The sequence below is a fragment of the Eulemur rufifrons genome, chromosome 7 (genome assembly GCF_041146395.1).
Source record: "Eulemur rufifrons isolate Redbay chromosome 7, OSU_ERuf_1, whole genome shotgun sequence".
Lineage (NCBI taxonomy): Eukaryota > Metazoa > Chordata > Mammalia > Primates > Lemuridae > Eulemur > Eulemur rufifrons.
Window position 1 is genome coordinate 74308146 of NC_090989.1, and position 24742 is coordinate 74332887.

Consider the following 24742-nt stretch of genomic DNA (forward strand, 5'->3'; position numbering starts at 1 on the left):
AGGGAGGGCCAAGTGTAATTGAGGATTCTGCCTCGCTTGGCTTTCTTTAAGTGCTAAAAGAAATCACAGTCAACTCGATAATTTCTGTATTATCAACTTTGTGAACTCTTTCTGACAAAATTTTTGGCCTAAATTGGTATGGCCATGCTGTCTAGGATAATCTTATCATTCTCCAATAAGGAAGTACAAATTAATTTTAAATATCTGGGTAGAAAAAGTTCTATTAGGAGGGTGACTTCAACTGGGTGGGTAGGTAAGTGCAGAAGCTCACACTATTAATATATTTCAGAACTGTAGCAGGAAAGGATAATTTCCTAAATTTTCAAAAACACATATTATTTATGTTTTATAACATTAGCCCCCTCTCAACACCCATATGGACTGAATGTGTGTGTCCCTCCAAAATTCATATGTTGAAATCCTAATCCCCAGTGTGATGGCATTAGGAGGTGGGGCCTTGGAGAAGGTCATGGGGGTGGAGCCTTCATGGATGATATTAGTGCCCTTATAAAAAAAGACCCTAGAGACCTTTCTAGCCCTTTTCACTATATGAGGATATAAGGAGAAAACAGTAGCTCACAACTTCAAAGAGATCCCTCACCAGACCAACCAGGCTGGCACTTTCATCTCAGACCTTCAGCTTCTCAAACTGAGAAAATAAATTTCTGTTATTTATAAGCCACCTAGTCTAGGGTACTTTGTTGCAGCAGTCTCAACTGACTAAGACATCTCCTGTCCCGTTGCCACAGCTAACCAGAAGATGATCATATAGTAAAAGCTCATTTAAAGAAGGTTAACCTGAAGCAACCATGAACACCTAAGGGAGACTCACCGGTAAGTACAACAGTTCATCATCTGGGGATCGTCGTTTCTTGATGGATGTCATCTGGATGCCATGTGTGTTCTGACGAAAAGCTGGCAGAAGAAAAATGCAACTTTTATCCTAGGAACATTTCTGAAGAAATTACACGTATTAAACATATTAAACATGTATTTGACATATTTAATAATTAAATATTAATATCAATAACATTAAACAGATAGTAGCACGAGCAACACCTGTGAGATTAAAGATTCTAGTCCCAAGAATCCATTTAATTGGTGACAATTGATTTTAAATTGAGTGTGACCCTAGCAATGAAGAGGTGGGGGAAAGATGAGAAAGAATAAATGAAAGAATAAAATCCAAGAAGCTGGGAAATGGCCTTTGGCTTAAGTAAAGCTGTAGGAAACCCTGTGTCTTCCTGATGTGTGTCTGTGAACAGCCATTAAAGAAAGAAATCGGTTTTGCATTTTATTTTTCAGATCATTCATCTTCCAAGGAAGTAATGCAAGTTGTAGGAGTTGTCTTGCCAATGGTAAAATTAGTGAATTAACAAGTGATATATTCCTAAGGTTTCCCGAATTAGAAACTATATTCGGGATATAGCTTTAGAAATGATCCTTCTACCAAACTAGTTAATATGTCTTATTGAAAGTCATTAATTTTTAGGTAACTGAGGTGATTAGGGAATGAGCTTAGGAACTACATTACCAGGCAGACTCAAGAGTAAAATTATAACAGAGATAGATATATATGCATGTGTGTGTACATGCATAAAACTTTTATCATATATATGAATTTTTGAGGAATGATCGGAATAGGAAAAGCATATCATACTGAATAGTTAATAGCTGATGGTGAGAGGTTCTCCCATAAAGTATAATTTTTATTTCCTCTGGATAGTAATCAATGATAAGATTAAATCCTTTTTCAAAATAAAATAAAAAATCCATTTTCAAAAATAAGCCATACTTTAAACCCTTGTTGAAGTGATATCAGGCTTATGCAAGGGACCTTCTAGAATTAAATTTTGCCACAAGAAGCACAGGGGATCAGTGTTTTTCAAACTTTGTAAGTGGAGTCCTAGGACTCTAGAGGTGAACCTCATCAGCAAGGGGAGGTTGAAGGTAAAGCATGGAGCTACAGACAACTCCCAAATCCCACTGTCTTCAACTGGAGCAGCTCTGCTTTATTTTGCATTGTAGGTCCCTTGAAATAGTCCATTTTTAAAAAGCTTTCATTGATTAAAAATACAAGTTTGAAAACAACTGATAATGTAACTGATGCCCCAAGAAGGTCATACATGTAAAGATTCCATCAAGCCCAGATGTGCATACTCTGCAGACTGTGTTTGGTGAAATATATCCCAAATTTTGCTGTTCTCATAGATTCATGAGGTGAACAGATGCTATTTTCAGTGCTAACACTTAATAATGAAAAGATAAATGGATACCAATAGGCTAAGACACTGGTTTTAAAACTGTAGCTAGAATCATCAGGAAGGCTTACTAAACACTAATAACTGCCTCACACACCAAGTTGCTAATTCAGAAAATCAGGGGACTGAGAAGTTGCATTTCTACCTAGTTTCTAAACAATGTTGATGCTACTAGTGGAAGTCACATTTTGAGGACTGCTGGACTAAGAAATCTCACAATGGTTATTTGTGTTTATAAAGCTGTATTACAAACCTGGAATCTATTTAAATGCTGTACCTAATCCCACTGGCTCTGGGGCCTCAAGTCATACTTTCTGTTAAAGCTCATGGGTCTTATGCAGATTCTCCAATATCACCCCATGCCCCAACATCTGGAAAGGATTCAACCCTACCCCGTTTGGCCACTACATCTACTTACGGCGCTTCGTACCATCACCGTTCTTTGTGCTATCCGAAACTTGCTGCTTTCTGATGCTGTCTTCATCTGCCTTCCTGTCTCTTCCTGGGCAAGCACAGATCCGGGCCTCAAAGCAGCGTCGGCCCAGGACTTGCCCACTACGAATTAGGAAAAAAAGGAGGATAAAGGGTTAAATTCAAAGAATTTTAAAGGTCTTCTGGAGTTCTCCCATTTCCATTTTCAAAACTGACCATCACCTGTGCACCATCCCCAGGACCAGCTCAGCCATGGCTGCTTCCAGGATGGACGCTAAAGCACTCGGCAGAACACAAAAGTGCTTACAGGCCACAAGCAATATTAGTAAATAACATTCCATTTGTTCTGCAAAGAACCTCCAAGCCATTAGCTGAACAGCTGTATTTAGCTACATATTCTGAAGGAAACTTGAGTTAAGCCAGTGGATGTCTCAGGATAAAATCCCCTTAGGCAGCCCAGACTTATTCAAAGAAACTGCCAAATGCCTTAGGGGCCACATGAAAACAAACACTGTCTAATCAGAAACAATTCCAGTCAAATGTCAAGAATTCAGGTATGAAGCCACTTGCACACCTTCCCAGCTCTTTTTTCCTCCCTCTAACCACCCTCATCTGTCTCTGCTTTCTTAGATCTTTTATGTAGGTGTTTGCAGCAAGGATTTAAAGTACAAAGGACAAAATCAAGGCTAGCTCTCTGCTATACATGCAAAGTTAATGATAAAACAGACACAATTTCACTTTGCCCTCTCTCTGCCCATGATTTTTTGGAGAATGACAGTTCTACATATGCCACTTACTCTCTGGTTTCCAGAGTAACAATGATTAAAATTGGACGGCGGTTCATCCCTCCAACACAACTGCTGTTACACATGAAATTGTACAAGACTGTCGTGAATTCAGTGCCAACCTAAGCACAGGGAGAAAAAATTGTGTTAACAATGGCTTGAACTGATCCTCTTCCTTTTAAATTCTTCCCTCTATTTAAAGCATCCCAATTCTGAAGTGATATGCTTCCTTCTAGGAAGGCAAACTTTGAAACTCATTATATATTTTTCTTTGCCTTGCCTCCTGCGAAGCTTAAAAATGATTTTTGCCACATTGGACACTACGTTAGGTAAGACAGGCTGTAACTGATTTTTGATCCTGTTCATTTGCAAGCTGATCCACATCGCCCAATTCAAATAGGCTATACCACATACATGAATATCACTGAAAAGAGAAAGCTGGAAAAAGTTACCAAAACAGCAGCAATGCTCCAAGGATATTTTCCCTGTGTGGATAAAACACTATGATATAGATTTGAATATACACTTCTGTTAATACACTCTGGAGTTCAAAATGTTCTCAGAATTAAATAATCTGGTCCAAAGTGTACATTTATGGGTAAGGCAATTGAAACCCAGAGACCATGTCAAAGGTCTACATAGCAAGGTAGCAAACCAAAGAACTTTGGGTTCCTTACTACCACAAGACTCTGGTTTACATAACAGATTTACAAATCTGCCATCTGTTCATTCAGACTTTAAGAGACTCCTCTTCAGCTATCCCACTTACTGACTAGTGTAAAAATACTCGCACCCATTACCGTTGCACATCTACTCCCAGTGCAATTGCCAGGTGGATAAAGCAAAGCCACGTATAAGCCCAGTTCAATTATTATCTGCCCTTAAGATGGGTACATGGGCACAGAGCCATGTTACCCAGTTAATTCAGTACATATTTCAGAGCTTTGAAGGAAAAGCATGTGGAGAATAGGGAGAAAAGAAATACAAAAAATGTTACACATCTGCTAGAAACACTCCCTGTTGCTGAAACTAATGCTCTCTCAATTCTGCCCATTCTCTTTCTCTTTCTCTCTCTCTCTCTCTATACACATATGTGTGTGTGTGTAATTTTATTTATTTGTTTATTTTTACCTGGGGTGGCTCATAAGGTACCAGCACACTCTGTCTTCCTGTGATGGGATCTTCTACATATTGGGCATGGCTGTTCCCTTCTACTCGAATCAAATGACTAGGAGGGGCAATCTGTCCTGCAGAACAGAAAAAGACAAAAGAGTTCCTTACCTTCAAAATAAAGAAAACAAAATAAAACTTCATAGACAAAATGTTGGTGGCCAAAGAAATGATACGTGTATTAAAGGAAATATACAACCTTGAACAAAGAAGCAGAACCTGTTGCCAGATATATCATATAATACATGAAGGTATCTCAATCTTTACAGCAATGAAAAGGGCTGGAACGCTCATCTATATTTAAGAGAATAGTCTTATGCTTTGCAGTTTAAGGTTAACAAGTCAAGCTTTTATAGAACTCTGTAACTACATCTTTGACTCATCCATGGAAAGCATTTTGATAGCTTCCATAGAAAATGGAAGGAAAAGGGGCATGTTAATAAAAAAAAAAAAATCAGTTCTACTGTTAAAAATGTTGCCCAGAAGTCTGACCAACAAGGATACTAAATAAGCAGAAGACAGCAAGGATATGACTTTCACTTTGCTTATTCTTGTCTCTTCCTCCATTTTAAAATCTTGCTTTGATTATAAAGATAAGAAACTTGCTGGCTTTACTTTTCTGAAGGAGTCCCAGGTGGGGGACAATAAAAGACAAGTAGGTTTTAAAAAGAACTTAGGCAAAGTCTTACAGAATTTTGATACACAAAAAAAGAAGATGCTCTAAGAATTGGGATTCATAAAGCTGTTCTTAACCTTAGGCCATGTAGTTCCATTCCACAAAAAAATATTCAATAAAAGTAAAAAGCTAAATGTATCATGCTGTTCTCTGCAGCATCATCTATCATGGTAAAAACTAAAAACAACTATCACTCCAAAAATGAGAAAATAGTTTAAAAATATTATCATCTTGATGGGACATAGGCAGTTAGGTAAAATGATAATGAAGCCTATCTATATGGCATATTGTTTATGGCATATTATTACGTGATAAGCGAGACAGAAATGTATGGATAATGTCATGTAGACAAGGACTAGGAATTAAGGTATAAAAAAAGTTGGGTTAAGGAGGATTTTGACTTTATTTTCTACTTCAAAAGTTTTATCCATTCTCTTTCTTTCTCCATTAATTTTCTCTACAATCGATTATATTCTCTATATTTATATATTCTATTTACAAATCCTTATGTTTTTAGTATTTTTCCTATAAAGTACCCTAATTTCCAACCCCTCCTTCACTGTCATCACTCTTTGATGATTCCTTATGCTTTCCCCTATCTTACTTTCCACTTTTCAGTATTTTCTACTTAGTCTCCCTTCATGGAACCATTATGACAAATTTAAGGGAACCTTTGGAAATAGTGACTCCTCCAAAGCTGTTGGATCTGAGGCTCAGAAGACAGGGCATGGCTTATTCATGGACACAGAGCTGAAATAAGGCCCTCCAGATCCCTGCTCCCCTGACTCCCAGTCTTTCATTTGAGTGTCCCCTCTAGGGGTGGGGAACCTGCGGCCTCAGGGCCACATGTGACCTTCTGGATCCTTGAGTGCAGCCTTTTGACTGAATCCAAATTTTACAGAACAAATCCTTTTAACAAAGGGATTTGTTCTGTGAAGTTTGGATTCGGTTGAGGGGCCACACTTGGGGATCCGGAGGACCACATGTGGCCTTGAGGTCGCAGGTTCCCCACCTCTGTATGGCAGAGTCCTCCTGTCTCTCTGGGAAAGAAGCTAAAGCTGAATAGCATAGCCTGGCCCAAGAAGAACAGCTACCATGTTATTCTCCTTACACTCTCTCATTTATAAATAAAGGAAGAAAAAAAAAAAAAAGGAAGGGAGCAGTAGGGAGTAGAGAATCCAGGCAGTCCAGGTCATCTAGTAATCACTAAAGTAAAATTATTATAAATAGTTCGACCACTGTGAAAGTCACAAATTTACTTATCATTATTTTTGGACACTGTCAACCAAAATGGCAAACTGAGCTGCAAGCAGATTGCAGAAGCTGAAGCAGGTAGGCAGGTTCCAAACAAAAATGCCCACAGGATCTTTACCTTCAAGGAACTTTATTGAACAGTTACAGATTCCAGTGTTCCTTACCCTCATTGAATTCACGGCTCAGCTCATGGTTGGGGCACCGTTTTACCACCTCGGTGACGTGCTCAGCTTTCTTGTAGACGGGCATGGCGCGGATGACGGCGCCCTGAGGAGGTGGGGTCATCACCTTGATCTGGATGGGGCATGTCTTTGCAATTTGGCAGTACAGTTTCTTCAGTTCAGTAGAATACTGCTTAGAGATGGGGCCAGGGGTGGAGGGAAGGAGACAAGCGACAGGAGATATTGTTACATTCCAAATCAGAACAGTGAAAATATATCCACATTTTATAGCCTTTATAGCTGCATGTTTGCCATTGGCTACTACATATATGATGTATGGCAATCTTACTAGAAGAAGTCATATTCATTAATCAAATTCATAATTTTTTTGCTATGTTACTTAAAATCCTATGTTTACAAAAGGTTTTATATTTATCAAAGCACATTTATGCTATTATTTTCTGTTATTTAGTATCTTCTCTGTAGGGTGAGGAAACTGAGGCTCAGAGGGGGTTTAAATGATTAATACCATGAGTAGCTTCATGGATAACCAGAAAGTAAATGGAAAAACAGTATTTTCATGTATCGAGTGATACTGAACAATAAATCACAAAGACAGCTTTCTGCTTAGCAGATTATAATTAATCCAGCCTTTAGAATACTTTAGAGAGACTCATAGGAGTTAGGGTTCATGGAATTTTTTTTTAAATGGAATATCCAGCAGAGATTGGAGAGATTTAACCTGAGGTTAACCAGTTTGAGAACTGCAAAGCAGGAGCTCTCCCAAACTATTGCATGTATCTTCTAATGTCAGAGTGTAAGGAAATGCAGGCGCTAGAATAGACCTTTCAGTCTCATACTCCCCCAAACAACTGGCCTAATGTAACACAGCTAATCATGGCAGAGAAAGAGTCCAGATGCACGTCTTTTCACTCACAAGTGAGTGAAATTTTTCCTGCCCACTCTTCCTTCTTCAGGGAGAGAAAGTTCGGTGGTGGCTAGTTGGTTGCAGAACTGGCAAAATAGGGTAGAGAAAGCATGAGACCTAGAACCAAATAGAAATAAAAAGGTCCTATCCTGTGCTGCTTCCCCTCCTTCACCTCTGAACAGAAAAGCAATCTCCATTCTAACCCTTACACCTCTGTTCTCGGGGTCAATGACCCATCACTCCATTCCTACTCACTCAGATGCTGAGGCAAAACCACCCAGGCACTGGAATTGCTGGCCAAGAGTGGGGCACCTAGTAACACTTATCCAAACAAAGGGTAAACACACACACAGGTTGCAATCCTAAGTTGGCAGCAACATCCTTCCAGGGCAAAGACACCAGGGAGCCGGAGCCAGAGTGGCAAACAGAGTCATTATTGAGATGTCCCACCCTAGCTCTCACCGAGAGCTAATACACCACCAAAATCCACATTTAACGTGATTGTTTTATCTCTTCCTTTTGAAATATATTTATTGAAATGATCTTTCTTTTCTCCTAAGTATTTCAGTACACGAAATTTTTAGTTAAAAATTTCCCAATGCCAGAAGAGTATTGCAAAATCGGTCCTCCAGGCCCGCAGGCCACGGATTAAACACAGCAAAAGGGTTTTATGTAGCTTGAAGAAATAGGAATCATGCCAAGGTTCTACCACAAAAATAAAATTTTACTTGGGAAACACTGAATAAACTCTAGATGGATATTTCTGCTCTTGTGTTTTTAACCAATGACTTTACAAACACTGTTTTAGAATATATTAAGAACTCATTTTTGTTGAGAATGCCAAGAGAATAAGCATATCCATTTGTGTTTTTGTTAGGAGGTATATAATACATAATTTAAACATGAGTTTCATAAGATGAACCTTAGGAAAGATGACTGAAACATACGCCTGTCAGCTAACACCTGAAGGCAAATAAGGCGTCCTTCCAAATATGTAAAGATTGCAAAAATGAAGGATAAGCATTCAAAGTAGGACAGTTTCTGAAGAGAAACATTCCATTTCAATAACTGATATACTATAAATCAAGCTTGACAGACTAAAGCATAAAAGCACTAAGAATAAGGTTAAACATCATCAAGTACTAATCCATACTTATTCTCACAGATGGGGGTGGGTAATCTAATTTCTGAGTTTAAATAATGATAAATAAAAATAGCTTCATCATTTACCAAATTCCTTTGTAAGAAATGCAATCCTCACACAGCCCTATGAGGAAGGTATTAGAGGTATACAATCTCTTATCTGAAACCCCTGGGGCCAGAAGTTTCAGAACCCAGAATTATTTAGATTTTCAAAAGGGAAGGGAGTAAAGTTCATATAGCATATATTATCAACATTTCCAGCAGGTTTTAGGGCAGCACCCCATGATCAAACATTAATATTCTGCAGAATTCACAAATAATTCACACTAACTGGGAAATGACTGTCAAGCCTCATAGCTTGGGCTGGGTTTCACCTCCAAATGAGTATGCCACAAACTTAGAAAATCAAAACAAAACCATACAGACTTTTAGTTTTAGTGCTCTTTGAATTTCAGGATTGCAGATAACAGACAATAGACCTGTACTATTTTCCCTGTTTTACAGATAAGAAAATTAGGGCACAGAAAGGACTTGTCTGAAGTCACACAGAAGAGACGCTTCTAATTTCCAACATTGTGGCTCTTTTCTGAATCAAGTTAAAATGTATTCAATCTTCTATAAATTAAACTGGAGCTTAGAAGTGGTCTACTTAACATCAACAATTTCATTTTACTTATTTCTCAGTCTAATGTTTGCTAATTTAATTGTCGGGAGAGGAAGCAAGAGATAGAGCTGAAAAAACTCTGAGCTAGGAGAAAGCTGACCTGGACTCTTGTACTAGGCTCAGCTGTCTGTCAGTACTTCCATTATGGCTCTGGGGAATTTGAGAATAAGGTCCTGCTCTTTAACATGGTTTCTTAAGGATTTCTATAAGGCCCTTTGTATTGTGGCCCTATCTCTCTCTCATTCCTCCATACTCACCTCCACATTTTCCACCCCATGGTCTGCTCATATGAATTCTTTAATGCCTCAAACACCATATACATTCATCACCCACAATTGAAAGTGCCATTCCCTGTCTGGTACACTTTCATTTTTTCTCTGTTCTCCACACCATGCCAGGACAATTTAGACGTCACTTCTCAGCTAGGACTGCATCTGGTACTGTAGACAATATTTTCCAATTTTAGTGATGAGAGTTTCATATTTGAGTAAATCAAAATATCTGACTACAGCCAAGATGCATTACGTTTATTGCTCTTGGTTAAACTACCAGGCCTGCCATTTATTAATAGTAACTAGAGGGGCTGAAGTGGTCTGGCAGAATCGCTTGTTTACAAAGCCAAGTCTCTGCTATTTTATTTGCTTCATTGTTTGCAAATTGGCTCTGTGATGACATTTAATATTTTTTTCCAGTACTAAATTTAGTCTTCCTGGTCTATAGTGTATTAACAATTCCTGAGACCCGGCTACTTCTCTTATCCCTTATCAGAGAGCACTAGCATCTTCTCCAATTCCCCAGGCTTCTGCAAGATGGCAAAAATGGGAATCTGATTTGCACCAAGATTTTTAAATACCCTGATGATTCAAGTCAGCAAAGACTAAAAATTTGAACACACATGGCCTCTTTTAACGTCTGTCTTTCTCTCTATAATTTTTAAAAGTGACCTCTAAATTGATCCCCAACATTGGTGAAATTATTGAATTCTAAGACCTAATTTGTTCTTTTTGTGCAGTTTTTGTTTTGTTTCATATGGTATATTTATCTTTAAAGCACATCAATTTGGTAAGTGCACAAGTTGATGACTTGACAAATGCACACAGCTGTGTAACCACTACTATAATCAAATCAAAATACAGAATATTCCCAGCCTCCCCCACTCCCCATTATCTTTAGCCCTTTGCAGTTAATCCCCTTCCCAATACCTGGCCCCAGGAAATCATGTACCAGCTTTCTCTCACTATGGTTTTACCTTTACAGAATTTTATATAATTGGAAAAATATAGTGTATAATCTTATGTGATCATGCTTTTGAGACCTATCCATGCTTTTGCATGTATCAGCATTCTATTTTATCTTTGAGTGGAATTCCATTATTTATCAATTCAATTATTTCCAATTTTTCTCTATATGAAAAAACTATTATGAACATTCATGTACAAATATTTGTGAGAGCATACATTTTATTATTTTTCTTGAATAGATACCTAGGAGGTATGATTGCTGGGTAAGTGTATATTTAACTTTTTAAGAAAATGCCAAATTGTTTTACAAAGAGGCTGTACCATTTTCCCTTACCACTTGGCAATATATGAGGGCTTCACATCCTTGCCAGCACTTCGTATTGCTTTTTTTTTTAATTTATGCCATTCTAGTATGTATGTAGTAGGACTCATTGTAGTTTAAATTAACATTTCTCGGATGATTAATGATGTTGAGCATCTTTTCATATACTTTTTAAATTTATATTTACATATAACAAAATAAAACTATATTATATTCGTTTTATATTATTTTATATACTTATAGGCTATTCTTTTTTTGAAGTATCTGTTATAACATTTTGTACTTTTTTAAGTTTAAATTTAAAAAATTGTAATATAGACTTTTTCCCCTGTTGTTATATAGAAGTTCCACTTTTTAAGTTTTATTTTATTTTTGATTCACACATACTAATTGTACATAGTAATAGGGTACAATGTGATGTTTTGATATATGTCTACACTGCATAATGATCAAATCAGGGTAATTAGCATATTCCTCACCTTAAACATTAATCATTTCTTTGTGGTGAAAACATTCAAAATCTTCTAGCTATTTTGAAATATACAAAGTATTATTGTTAACTATATTACCCTACTATGCAATAGAACAACAAAAATATTCCTCCTCTCTAACTGTAATATTTACCCATTGACCCACCTTTCCCCATTACCCACTCCCCAGTCTCTGGTAACCATAATTCTACTCTCAATTTGTATGAGAACAACTTTTTATATTCCACATGAGTGAGATCGGTGTGCAATATTTGTCTTGCTGTGCCTGGCTTATTTCACTTAACATAACGTCCTCCATGTTCACCCATGTTGTTGCAAATGACAAGATTTTATTCATCTTTATGGCTAAATAGTATTCTATTTTGTGTGTGTGTGTGTGTGTGTGTGTGTGTATTACACTTTCTTCATCCATTCATCCATTGATAGAAACTTAGGTTGATTCCATATCTTGGCTATTGTGAATAATGCTACAATAAACAGAGGAGTGCAAATATCTCCTTGATATGCTGTTTTCATTTTCTTTGGACGAATACCTAGTAGTGGGATTGCTGGATCACATGGCAGTTTTATTTTTAATTTTTTGAGTAACCTCCATACTATTTTCTATAATGGCTGTACTAATTTACCATCTCACTAAAAGTATGTAGGGGTTCCTTTATTCCCACATCATCACCAACACTTATCTTTGTCTTTTTGATAACAGAAATTCTAACTGGAGTGAGGCAGTATTTTACTGTGGCTTTGATTTACGTTCCCTGATGACCAGTGATGCTGAGCATCTTTTCATATACCTGTTGGCTATTTGGTATGTTTTCTTTTGAAAAATGTCTACTCATACATTTTACCCAATTTTTAATGAGATTATTTGGGCTGTTTGGCGTAATTTGTTAATTGGACTGCCTGTGTTCTCAGTTTGGGTTGTAGGAGTTCTTTATATATTTTGGATACAAGTCCTTTATCAGATATAAATTTTTACAATATATTTTCTCCCAGAATGTGGCTTGTCTTTTTTATCTGCTTTTCCAAAATGGTTAATTTTAAGGTATTATCAATATTTTTCCTTTAAGGCTCTTGCTCTTTGTATCCTAAGAAATCTTAGCCTATTCCAACATTAGAAGGATTTTTTATGCTTTCTTCAAGAAGAGTTATAGTCTTAATTCTTCCATTTAGGAGTATATCTATTTACAGCCAATTGTTATATTAATATATGGTATGAAGGAAGGGTCAAAATTCTTCTTAACAGATATCCAATTATTCTAGCACTACTTGTTGAAAAGATAATTTTTATCTTTTCCTTTGTTCAATTGCCTTGGCATCTTACTTTTGAAAATAAATGTGTTATATGTGTTCAGTTCTATATCTGAACACTCCTTTTTCTACTGATCTGTATGTCTACCCATATATCGATATCAAATTGTCTGGATTACTCTAACTTTATACTAAATCTTGAAATCAGGTAGTCTGAGTCATTCAATTTTATTCTTCGTTCTCAAAATTGTTTTGGTTATTTTAGGTCCTTTGAATTTCTATACAAAATTTACAAGCAGTTTGTCAATTCCTGTAAATAATGCCTGGTAAGATTTTGAATGAGATTGTGTCACATATATGGGTCCCTCTTGGGGAGAACTGATATCTTTGCAAAGTTGTGTCTTTTAATACATGAGCATATGATATACCTCTAGCTAAGTACACTATCTTTAATTTCACTCAGAAATGTTTTATAAATTTCAGTGTGCATTGTACATATTTTCCTAGATTTATGCTTTAGGATTTTATTTTTTAAAAATTGTTATAAATGGCACTGTATTTTTAAATTTAAATTTCTAATTGTTTCTAGTATTTTTTATACTAGGTCATGTTTCTATACATGATTAATTTTGGTATATCAACTATGTATCCTGTGACTTTGCTAAAATTATTTATTAGTTCTAATAGCTTTTTATACATGTCCTATGATTTTCTACATCATGTCATCTGTAAATAGAGTGAGTTTTACTTCTTCCTTTCCAATCTGCATACCTTTTAATTTTTATTCTTAACTAACTGAAAGAATTGAACTAGGATTCAATTTGCCATTGTTTTCCTTTTTAAAAAATATGTCATTCTAGATCATTAATTTTAGACTCTCATGTTTTTCTAAAATAAGCATTTAATTCTACCAAGTTTCTTCTAAGTACTCCTTAGATATATCCACAAAATTTTGACATACCTAATTCTTCATATTGAGTAATATGTGAAGCATTTATTTTGGGTGTTCATATCCAATATAACAAAAGATAATACTTACATTACTGAGAAATATAAATCTTTCTTTAAGTCTTCTGATTGTTTTATGGGTTCCATTTCTAGCTCAAACTTATTTTCCCCTTTGCACTTTTCTTTACCATTCTAAATAGATATTATTATTGCTGTCCCCAGTATTCTCATAGCTCTAGGTAGGTTTTTCCTACTTATAGGTATTAAATAAAGAACTCAGTTGATTTTATACCTAAAAATAAAACCATCTATAGCTAAGAACATTTTTGCTTATGGAAGCCCATTGTATTAAATTTCCAGTAGCTCTCTGGGTGGAAGGCAAACATTTCAAACCTTATATTTGAAGGTGTAAAGTATCTGGCCCTATGGTGTTGTCACTACGAGAAGCAGTTATAACAGATTAAAAACTTATATCAACTTCTTCCCAAGTTCTCTTTTCTACAATATGCCTTTTATTCATAACAACATATGCACATAAAAATTCTAGAAATAATGATATTCCCCTTACTCAGATACACGCCATTAACATTTTAGACCTTTTTATGTGTGAGCGTGCTCTCTCTCTCTTTCTCTCTCTCTCTCACACACACACACACACACATAGGCACACACATACCCTTATTCAAACTGAGGATATAATCACAAAAAGTTTGATATCTTTCCTTATATACAATTTAACATATTATGAACATGTCCAAATTTAAAAGCATAATTTTAAGTGGTTGCTGTTATAGTATTTAAAAAGGATATACCATGATTTATGTAATCATACCTTTCTTATATGGTATAAGTTTTACTCCAGTTTAAAAATAACACTGTAGAGCACATTTTAGTACATAAATCTTTAGTACATAAATCAGTTTGAGATGCATCTCTTGAAATAGGAAAATTGAGTCAATGCATATTTTAGTGTTATAGAAAATTCCCAGACCAATCTGAATTTTCTTCCTTTAATTTAAGTAAGCTGCTTATTTCTCCCTTGTTTCTTCTAGGATTTTATCTTTGTTTAAAAATAAAGTGATAATGGTTCTAAACGTGTCTTTTTTTTAAGTGAAATTACTATACTTGGAAATTGGTGGGCACTTTAACATACTTAAACTCAATGCAATAACCTTTTTTTTAAATTGTATTTTTGTTCCTTCTGCTGGTTTCAATTTCTGGCAGTGAAAGTTTTACTTTGGAGCCCCACTTTATAACCACGGTACATTTTATGTACTTAAACACTAATCTTTAGTATTGTTCCTTTTGTTTACATTCTGCGAAAGCTTTTCAAATTTGTCCTCCATACCATGCATATGGTTATCTATAGTTAATATTGCTCTATTCTATAAATAATACTTTTAATTCTTCTACTGTATTTGAAATTTCCTTCCTTATTTCATCTATATCCTTTTTACCAGTCATCTTTTCATCTCAGCCTGCTATTATAGGTTTATCATTTTCTTCTCCAACCTCATATAGTGTTTATATTTTATTGATTTGTACTAAAGCAATCTTCTAAACATTTCTTCTAGTTCTTAGAATGCTTTCTTTGATTCTCTAAAATGATATTTCCCTATAGATAGGGTTTTTTTTTTTTACTATAGGCTCTTAATTTTGTTGTTTTCCATGAATGTAGCAAGGTATAGCCAGGGCTAGTATTTGCACCTTTCATTTCTCTTTGGCATTTTTCAATTCAGTTTTATCAGACTTTTAAATAATAAAATCTCTACAGATTCTGATTCTGTAAATGGCTTGAGTTCCCAGCATTTTTCTAGAATCCATAATATTTTAGTGGAAACTTAGGAGTGACTACACTAAAAGTTTCTCTTCAGTTGACATTGTAAACTAGAAATTTCAGATCTATTTCTTCTCCCCATTTGTACATCATTCAATAATTATCCAACAAAGATATGCTGAGCACATACTATACAATGCTAGGTCCTCATTCTATACTGGGAACAAAGAAAAATACAATTTAAAAACCTTTAAATGCAGGATTTTATGCACCATCACTACCTAGGATGGTACTTGAAATATAAAATAAATTGAAAGAAAAGAAATCACTCAATCTTTATCCTCAAGTTGCTCACAATATAGAGGTAGAGTGAAGCATGAACAACCAAAATACACTGGGTATAGCAAAGCTATGTAAAAGTTTTATGGGATTACAGAGGTACAATGATTAACTATCAGGTAATAAATCTGATATTTGTTGAGCATGTACTATATTCAAGGCTTTGTTTTATGTTTGAAAATTCAGTATTGAATAAAAACAAAGACCATGCTCTAAAGGTGCTAACATTCTAGAATAGACAAATAAATGCTATGCTAGATGGTGATAAGTGTATAAGGAAAAGTAAATCAAGATAAATTTAAAGGTGATAGAGAGCCAAGACCCAAAAGTTGGGGGATGTAGCATGAGGAGAATATTATTTTATCCAAGATTGTTAGGGAAGGATTCTTTGATAAGATGGTATTTATGAGAAAACCTGGAAGGAGTAATGGGCTGGGCCAGGCATATACCTGGGGAAGTGATGTTCCATGTACTAGAGAGAGCAAAGGCTAAGGTCCTAGGTGCGTATGCCTGCCATGGAGGCCCGTGCATCTGGACAGCAGTAAGGAAAGGCTACAGTGGTAGGGGTAAGATCCAAGATGAGAGAGAACAGGGTGTTGAGATCATGCCAGGCCTTATATGGCAGGATAGGACTTGAGTTTCCTTGATGTTAGATAGCAAGCAACCAGAGACGTTTGAGCAAGTGATGTGATCTTATTTTCCTTTTAATAAGATCATGTTAGCTGTTATGTGAAGCACAGACTTTATGGAATCAAGATAGAAGGAGAGGGATCAGTCAGGAGGCTACTGCAAATAATCCAAGTGACAGATGAGAGTGGTTGGAGCAGCAGTGGAAGTGATGAAAAGCTACCAAACTTGCTGATGGGTTGTCTGGGGATAAGAGAGAAAGAGAAAAAGCAAATGTATTCAACTCAAGCAGAAAATAAAATTTTCATAGAGGTAGTAATATTTAAACTAGGCCTTAAAGGGGAAGTTATCATTGACCAACTGGAATGTACATCCAAGAAAGGAGGAAGGGAGAGACAAGAGGCAACAGCAGGCTTCCTATGAAGAGAGAACATTATGAGTAAAAGCAAAGAGAGGCTAGCTGTGGATGAAATATAGATAGACTGGGAGGGAAGGAAGAGAAGGTGTGGACCAGAAAACATTAAGGCTAAGCTAGCAAAGCACTTACCAGATTCTGAGGAGTCTTTGGTGTCACAGAAACCGTGAGAGTCTCTCAGCAGGCAAAGAAGAGTCACTGATGATTATAAGGCAGAGGAAAGACCCAATGGATTCTATGCATTCAGAAATACAAAGCTGGCAAAAGCAAGACCGGGGCAAAGTAGGAAGAAGGGAGACCCACCAGGAGCTATTCAGGCAAGAAATGAGAACTGCCTAACCAGGGCAGAAGAAATGAAAGGAAAGGCAAAGAGATGGGAGGCACTCCTTGGACTTATGAAGATACAGCCTTCTTGTTTTCGTCATGAAACATATGCGGGAGGTACCAAAACAGACCAAGAAATGTTAAGTCTTAGAATAAAAGATGTTTCCAAAAATAATACCAGTTATTTGCTCATTTCTTTTCTAAAATCAAAGCAGAACAAATGAGTTAGCTTCAAGATAAGGTTCCCAATATTCAACAGTCAATTGAGAACTGGCTTAGTCACTGGAATCGTCAACAAATAGAGAAAAGAAAGGATAGTTTTAATTCTGGACGAATAAAACAAAACAAAATAGCATGAGGTAATGCTGGAATTAGTAAGCCAATTTTGTTGTGAAGAAGGAAAGGGTTCAGTTCTCAGAGCCAACAGCAACAGGAAATGGACTCTTGTCCAAGACCAACAATTGTGGGCAACATTTATGAAACTGAAGTCAAAAAATCAGATTTAAATTCTGCCTTGTCTTTTTATTCTCTGTGTCTGTAAGCAGTTACTTCACCTTTTAGAAATATAAAATGAAAAAAAAATTATAATTCATATCTTAGTGGGGAGGGAAAAATCATGGATATGAAAATCCTTAGTCAATTGCAAGGACCAATGTAAAAGTCACATATTATGGTTATAATATTGCCAATATTTCTAAGATCCTCCACATAGAGTATTCAATGTAGCTTAAGTAATTTTGAGAGCACTGTGAAAACAATATTTCAACCTGGTGAGAAAATGGTTGTTGCCAGATAATAAAAGTCTGAAGTTTGAATATTAATCATTTATAATGAATCACACAGTTCATATTTATCTGATAGTAATCACTAAGTTATAAACCATGTCAAATTATTAAATTCATTTATTTAAAAAATGAATTTGGCTTATTAACTTCCATACATTTTAATACACATCTATATATCCATAATTATATGTTATATAATTTTGTGACCTTAAAATTTACCTAAATTACACTGTCCTAAATTCATCCTTAGCAATCTATTTTCACTTCCCATGCTTTCAAAATTTATTGTGTTCTTACATAGAGATATATTTTGTTCATTTTAATATTTGGAAGGAGGGGAATGAGAGAATGGAGGAGGACCTTTTGTTTCATCTATAATATTTTACTTAAAAAAAATTTGAAGCAACATGGGAAAACATTAACATTTTGGTAGATACTCAAATGTCTTAATTTACTCACATTTTTTATGTCTGAAATATTTCTTAATTAAGATTTTTAATAAATAGATTTACCATGTGTGGCACCAATCTGTGAAACTATTGCAGACATATGATTTTAGAAGATAGGCAATACAGAAATAAGATATTACAACCCGTAAGAAACATTATAGCATGTTTTGTCCAAACCTTCTTTCCCTATTAATTTTCAGATATAAAACTGAGGCATAGAGGGGTAAAGTTTGTTTATTAATTCAACAAATATTTATTGACTACTTGCTTCATGCCAGGCTCTGTCCTGGGTACCAGGAAAACAGAAGTATTCCTTATCCCAAGGGAGTTGGTCTAAAGGAAGCACTAACATTAAAAAAAATTGTTTCTAAAACCGTGATAGATGTTCTCAAAAAAATAAAGAAAAAAAAAAAAAAAAGCAAAGTTAGAGAAGGCAAAACCTGGGAATCTACTTAGTTTGGAGACTCAGGAGGGCATCCCTGAAAAAATAGTTTCTCAAGGTTTCACGACTAAATCTAGGCAATGAGAGAGTGAACTCAGATTTCCTTAGTTCTGTAAAGGTAATGCTTTTACTACTAGATCACATTCTAATTACAGAGTTTTCACAGAAATCCAACCTGACATTTTAAACCAAAGGCTTGGTTCTACATTTCTATTATTAAGTCACTCTATTTCAAGGCTTTTAGTTTATAGTAACTTTGCTAAAATTTTCTTAGAAAGTTAGATCAGGAAGATTCAAGCTTAGAGATGATTTGCTTCAGCCACTTGGTTTACAAATGAGGAATCCAAGCCCCAGAGAGGAGATGAGATTTGCTCAAAAATACTCAGCTACCAGGACCATCTTGACATGCAGACCGTGCTCTTCTCCATGTACCATAAGTCAATGCTCATAGTTTGGGGCTAAAGTAGAATGGGCATATTTGATATCAAAGTGAATTCGAGTGAATAAATACATGATTAGAAAAATACATGATTACATAATCAAGTATAAAGTTCAGAGATTATCTAAAAAATATATGATCACCAGCTTCCTACAGGATTACAAGGATACTGCTTTTTGCTTCAGTATCACATCCTTTTCAGTTTAATAAATAATTTATTTCAGTTTGTCTAAGAATTGAGATTTTCTTCCATAAATTATAAACAGATTCTCATGATGGAAGCTAGAACATGACAACATAAAATGCCCCCAACTGCTTTAAAAACCAGCTCTATTCCTTTAGATACTGGGCTCAATATGTCAGCAATGGGTTGTACTACTCTTGTTACAAATTTAGGTAACATATCAGTGCAGCCGTAGCTTTTTAAATTATGCAAATCTTAATGTGAAATTAGAAAATGAAATACTGGCTAAAGAAAAAAAATGAATAAGAAAGCACATTTGGAATAATTTGCTTCCAAAGAACCTCTCCAAAGAAATCATGAACATCTGACACTCGCTGAGGAATTTCTGGCAACTCACACAGTTTATTGATCATCCTAAACCTTGAGCTAATAATCCATAGCAGGAAAATGAGGGCCCTCTGTTAGATGATCTATAGTGTTACTTCCATGTTGAATATTTTATGATTTGGTACAACTCTATTAGAGGACCCAGTTACCAGGTTCAAATTGGCAAGATAATGCTTTAAAAAATAATGTGGAAAACAAAGTATTGGTGATCTGATTTCTGATCATAAATACATAAAAAGTGGAGGAATCAGTATATATTCTTATGTATATATATATATATGCATATTCAATAGTTTGTACATTGCAAGGAAGTACTAGCTTATGAGTAAAAATAGTCACAATTTTTGTTAGGCCTCAACAAAATTTCCCTGTACACAAACACAACAGTTTGGACCATCCACAAGAACCTACTATTTCTACAGTGGCATGGAGTAGAAGTGCATGAAAACTAACAAATGAACTAAAAACTCCTTGTTGCTGTACAATATCCCTGACAAAATGGAAAAGCAAGCTTTGACCAAGTTTTATTTTGTTTTTGGAGGGAGGGGAGGAGGTTTGCCATATTTAGGGGTGAGCTGCTTAAAGCCAAATATCATGTTCCAATAAAATAACTCCAGGGGATTTTGGAAAACAAGAGTAAGTTCAGCTCCTTTACTAATAATATGTTGCAAAGAGAAGGGAGGGAAAAAAAAAGCATTCCAGTGACTGGACCCTACCTTCGCCACCTGCCTCAGTAGACATACTATATTACACGCTCTGTGCTGCCAGACTGGTAATTCAGTATCACAATACGTAGAGATGCCAGCTAATATCAGTACACACCTGCATAATTTTTCAACAGCTCCCTTTCCTAAGATGTAATCAAGACCCTCCTTCTCTACTATATCAAAAAACAAACAAACAAACAAAAACCAAAAACTTTACCTTTTTCAACCTCTCCCAGAAGAAATGCCATATGATATGCAAATCTCAAATCACATGGCTATTTTGATCCCCAAATCTCCAAGGATATAGATGAAATAAATTCCCATAGAACAAATGAATTAATAATTACATAACTCTCTTCACTACTCAATCCCTCTTCAAGGGAAGCAGGTAGACAGAACAGCGTCAAAGTCATCCTGATGCTACAATTCCAGATCAATCCACACCTTGACATGCTATCATACTACAGGAAAATGATTTAAAATTTTCTTCTAATGTAATCCAACATATTAATATATGGCCTACTGGTCATTAACTCAAAGAATAATTAACTTTAACTTATAAAGTCAGATGCAGCTGTGGCCCATTAACTCTTAGAGCAAATTACCTACTCTGAGAAGGTAAAAACCTAAAGGTTTTTACCTTCTCAGGGTAACCTAAACCTAAAGAAAACCTAAAGAAAAAAACCTAAAACAGGCTTAAATACGTCAATAAACATATTAGTCTCACTTTATTTCTGGCCTTCTGAATGAATTTGGGTGTAGTTTTTTTAAAAACAGAAAGAAAAATAATGAGATTTACAGGCCGGGCGCGGTGGCTCACGCCTGTAATCCTAGCACTCTGGGAGGCCGAGGCGGGTGGATTGCTCAAGGTCAGGAGTTTGAGACCAGCCTGAGCGAGACCCCGTCTCTACTAAAAATAGAAAGACATTATATGGACACCTAAAATATATATATACAAAAAATTAGCCGGGCATAGTGGCGCATGCCTGTAGTCCCAGCTACTCGGGAGGCTGAGGCAGTAGGATCGCTTAAGCCGAGGAGTCTGAGGTTGCTGTGAGCTAAGCTGACGCCACGGCACTCACTCTAGCCTGGGCAACAAAGTGAGACTCTGTCTCAACAAAAAAAAAAATAATGAGATTTACAAATACAGTAAGCCCTCACTGAACGTCATCAGTGAGGTTGAATGCAGCAATTACTCTAGGACCTCCTGTGGAGTGTTGTGTTTACAAAGTCTCCAAGAACCTACTGATGACGTAAAGTGAGGACTTAACTGTAATCTAAAAGGTAACTGCTACTCACTAACAGGAAATGTTAGGGACACTTCTAATTTATGGTTCCTATTTTCAGAGTGTTCAAAAGAATGCAAGAGATAAAATATGGTCTGTACTATCTCAAATGACTTAAAATACTTGACAAGAAGGAAAAAAAGAGCGAAGCTGAAAAGCTGTCATGATAATCTCATTAATCCACATTCAGCCATTACCAAGTACAAAGCCTGTCCCAACACTAACCTAAAACATTCAGTGACTTATTCTTTTTTTCCTTTTATAAACTGTACTCCTCAGAATTACCAAATTAAAAATATCTTTACGTAATAGTAACAGGGTGATGAAGTCACTAACCGGAACTAGTAGGAATGAAAATTATATAAAACATATGAGGTGTTCAGAGAGGTCCCAACAAAGTTCTGGCAGCTAACTTGGTGAGGGGAAAGGTTAATGGGGAGGAGAAATGAAATACATGAAAATAAAAACGGTAAGGGTCAAAACTATGACTTTTGATCAGGAGGCTTTAGAAAATTAACTCTAAACAGCCAATTCATTGAAATGTAAAAAGAGTCTTAGAAAGAGCTAGACCCAGTTTCAGTTGGGTTTCCTTCAAATACATTGAGTAATTCCATCTTATCAAATTATATGGGCTAATTAAATACCATATTCTGGGTTTGTTTTCTACAAATAAAGTCACTTGAGAAACATTATAAATTTCACATCTAGGAAGAGGTTTTTTTATTTTTAATAACTAAAAAGTGTTTACTTCTAAGGTTTTAGCTAAGTATATCTACCCTAAACAAAATGTCAGGTCAATGTTCTGTGATGGACAATGTTCCAAAATACCAAAAAAAAAAAAAAAAAAAAGAAAGAAAGAAAAGGAGAAGTGAATGAGCATGTGTTCTTTTGGGGGAAGGTGGGGAGTATTCTCTTGAAAAGTTAGCTTTAGGGGGATAGGTTGAAAACCAAAATATCATGCAAAGGCAACCGCTTATCCTCCCTGTGCCTAGGACCACAGTTCTTTGATGGCATTTGTAAAGTGCACCTGTATAATGGGCAGTCACTGTTGCTCAGTGAATCAGGGACAGGGAGGCAGGAGGACAGGCTTCTAGTCCTCTACCTGCCCCCTGAGCTCCTGCATCATCTAGGGCAAATCATTTCCCCTCTTGGGCCTTAACTTATTCATAAATAAGGCATTCCATTTTAAGACTGTACCTACCTCAAAGGAAGGGGAACTCTGCAAAGTGAGCTTACAAACAGGTCCCAGGCCACCATATCTTACTGGATCTATCCTAATGATCAGGCAAGAGCAGATACCAAAATTGGCCCCCCAGTCATCTGGCAAGGTATTCACTTCTCCCCACCTCCCTTCCTACCACAGCCGTCTAGCTGCCAGACATGTACGAATTGTGCTCTTGATAGTTTAAAAAAAAAAAAAAATCCTTCCTCCAAGCACTTTTTTTGACGGCCCCAGCCAAAGGGCCGCCTGTTGCCACCTGTCAGTTGTGGGGATTAATTACCTGAGCCAAGGAGGCTGGGAGCGGCACATTCTTCCTGGGCCGCGCCCACAGATGTTGACACCAAGCAGGTGGGCTGTCTGCTACCCCTTACCGTGAAAAGCAGCCGGGAGCCCACAGGGTCTGGCAGGTGAGGGGAGTGGGGAGACCTTTGGACCATGCCACAAAACAGCAAAACCTCTGCAGGGAGGAATGTGCCTTGGGACCTGCCTGGGAAGCCACAGCCAGCTTTGTGGCCAGCCTTGGGCATAGGCCCGGGAGGCAGCTGTGGCCTCCCGGCTGGAGGGCAGCACGTTGGCACTGAGGGCAGGGGTGGGGGTGGAGCCCGCCAGCCTCGTGCTACTTGCCTGAGGGTATGAATTTCAAAAGCTAGTTTAAAAAGATTTCACTGACTTGACTGTTAATTTTGCAACCTTATCTCCCCAGGAGCGTAAAATGACCTTTCATTTAGTGTCTCCTGCCAGTGCTACCCATGCTACCCTGCCCCCCAGCAGTAAGACCATTCACAGTCACTTCCACAAAGCACACACTGGAAGGCATCTGCTCGCTCGGGCAACTGGCACACAGCAATCTATACACCAGTCTGCTTACGTTTACATGTTTCCTAAAGTCACAACAACCGTGAGGAAAAGGCCAGGGTGGGATGACTCTGCTGTTTTACAGGTGTAGAACAGGAGCTCAAAAGTTTAAAGAAGCACTCCAGTAAATGGTAGAACTGAGAATTGAAGTGCAGATAGGTTGTCTTCTTCTCAGTGCTAATTAAACACCTGCAAACACCTTTCCCCATGACCTGACATACATGGGCTCCCTGTTCTTCAATAAAACGAACCTGCACATTCCCCAGCAATACAGGAAGACACAATTATCTGTGGAGTAAAAATTCTTCTAGGAGAAACCCTGGGGGCAAAGAACTCTTACCCCTTACTTCCACTGGACATGTCTAGTTAAGTCCCCAGTAAATGAAAGACTCAGAGAGAAAGATCACACCAGAAGTCAGCAATAGACAGAATTAGAACCCGTGACTTCTAATTTCCAACCCTGCAATCTTTTCGCTGTAAAACATTCCTGTACTTCTCTTCAAGATGATGTTAACTGGGGGCAGATGGGAGAGTTTCACGGACATACATACACATGCACACATACACACACTCTCTCTCTTTCTCTCTCACTCTAGGCAGAAGACAATACATGCCAACCATCCAGCTTTTCTTCCGCTGTGGCAGCAGCACGTCCATCTGGGGGCGCTGCTCTGGGTGTCAGTTGTCTTTTGCCCTCAAGGTAGAGAAAACATCGTCATCCCTCCTCCTTAGGGCGACTCACTGTTCCCAGCTGCCTGCAAAATCCTGGGCTCCTAGCTG

The 24742-nt window shown here is 36.8% G+C and overlaps 1 protein-coding gene across 4 annotated transcripts in view; it reads right to left on the reverse strand.

Annotated features, from left to right (window-relative positions):
- TP63 (tumor protein p63) overlaps positions 1–24742 on the reverse strand; it is a 213906-nt gene that overhangs the window by 22240 nt on the left and 166924 nt on the right. For 3 of the 4 annotated variants that reach the window (XM_069472787.1, XM_069472789.1, XM_069472790.1), the window contains 5 exons: positions 6743–6929; positions 4610–4725; positions 3491–3600; positions 2680–2816; positions 833–915 (listed from right to left, as the gene is read on the reverse strand). In XM_069472787.1, coding sequence (XP_069328888.1) covers positions 833–915; positions 2680–2816; positions 3491–3600; positions 4610–4725; positions 6743–6929 — 633 coding nt within the window. The remainder of the gene's footprint in view (positions 1–832; positions 916–2679; positions 2817–3490; positions 3601–4609; positions 4726–6742; positions 6930–24742) is intronic. The other variant, XM_069472788.1, reaches the window with a different exon arrangement.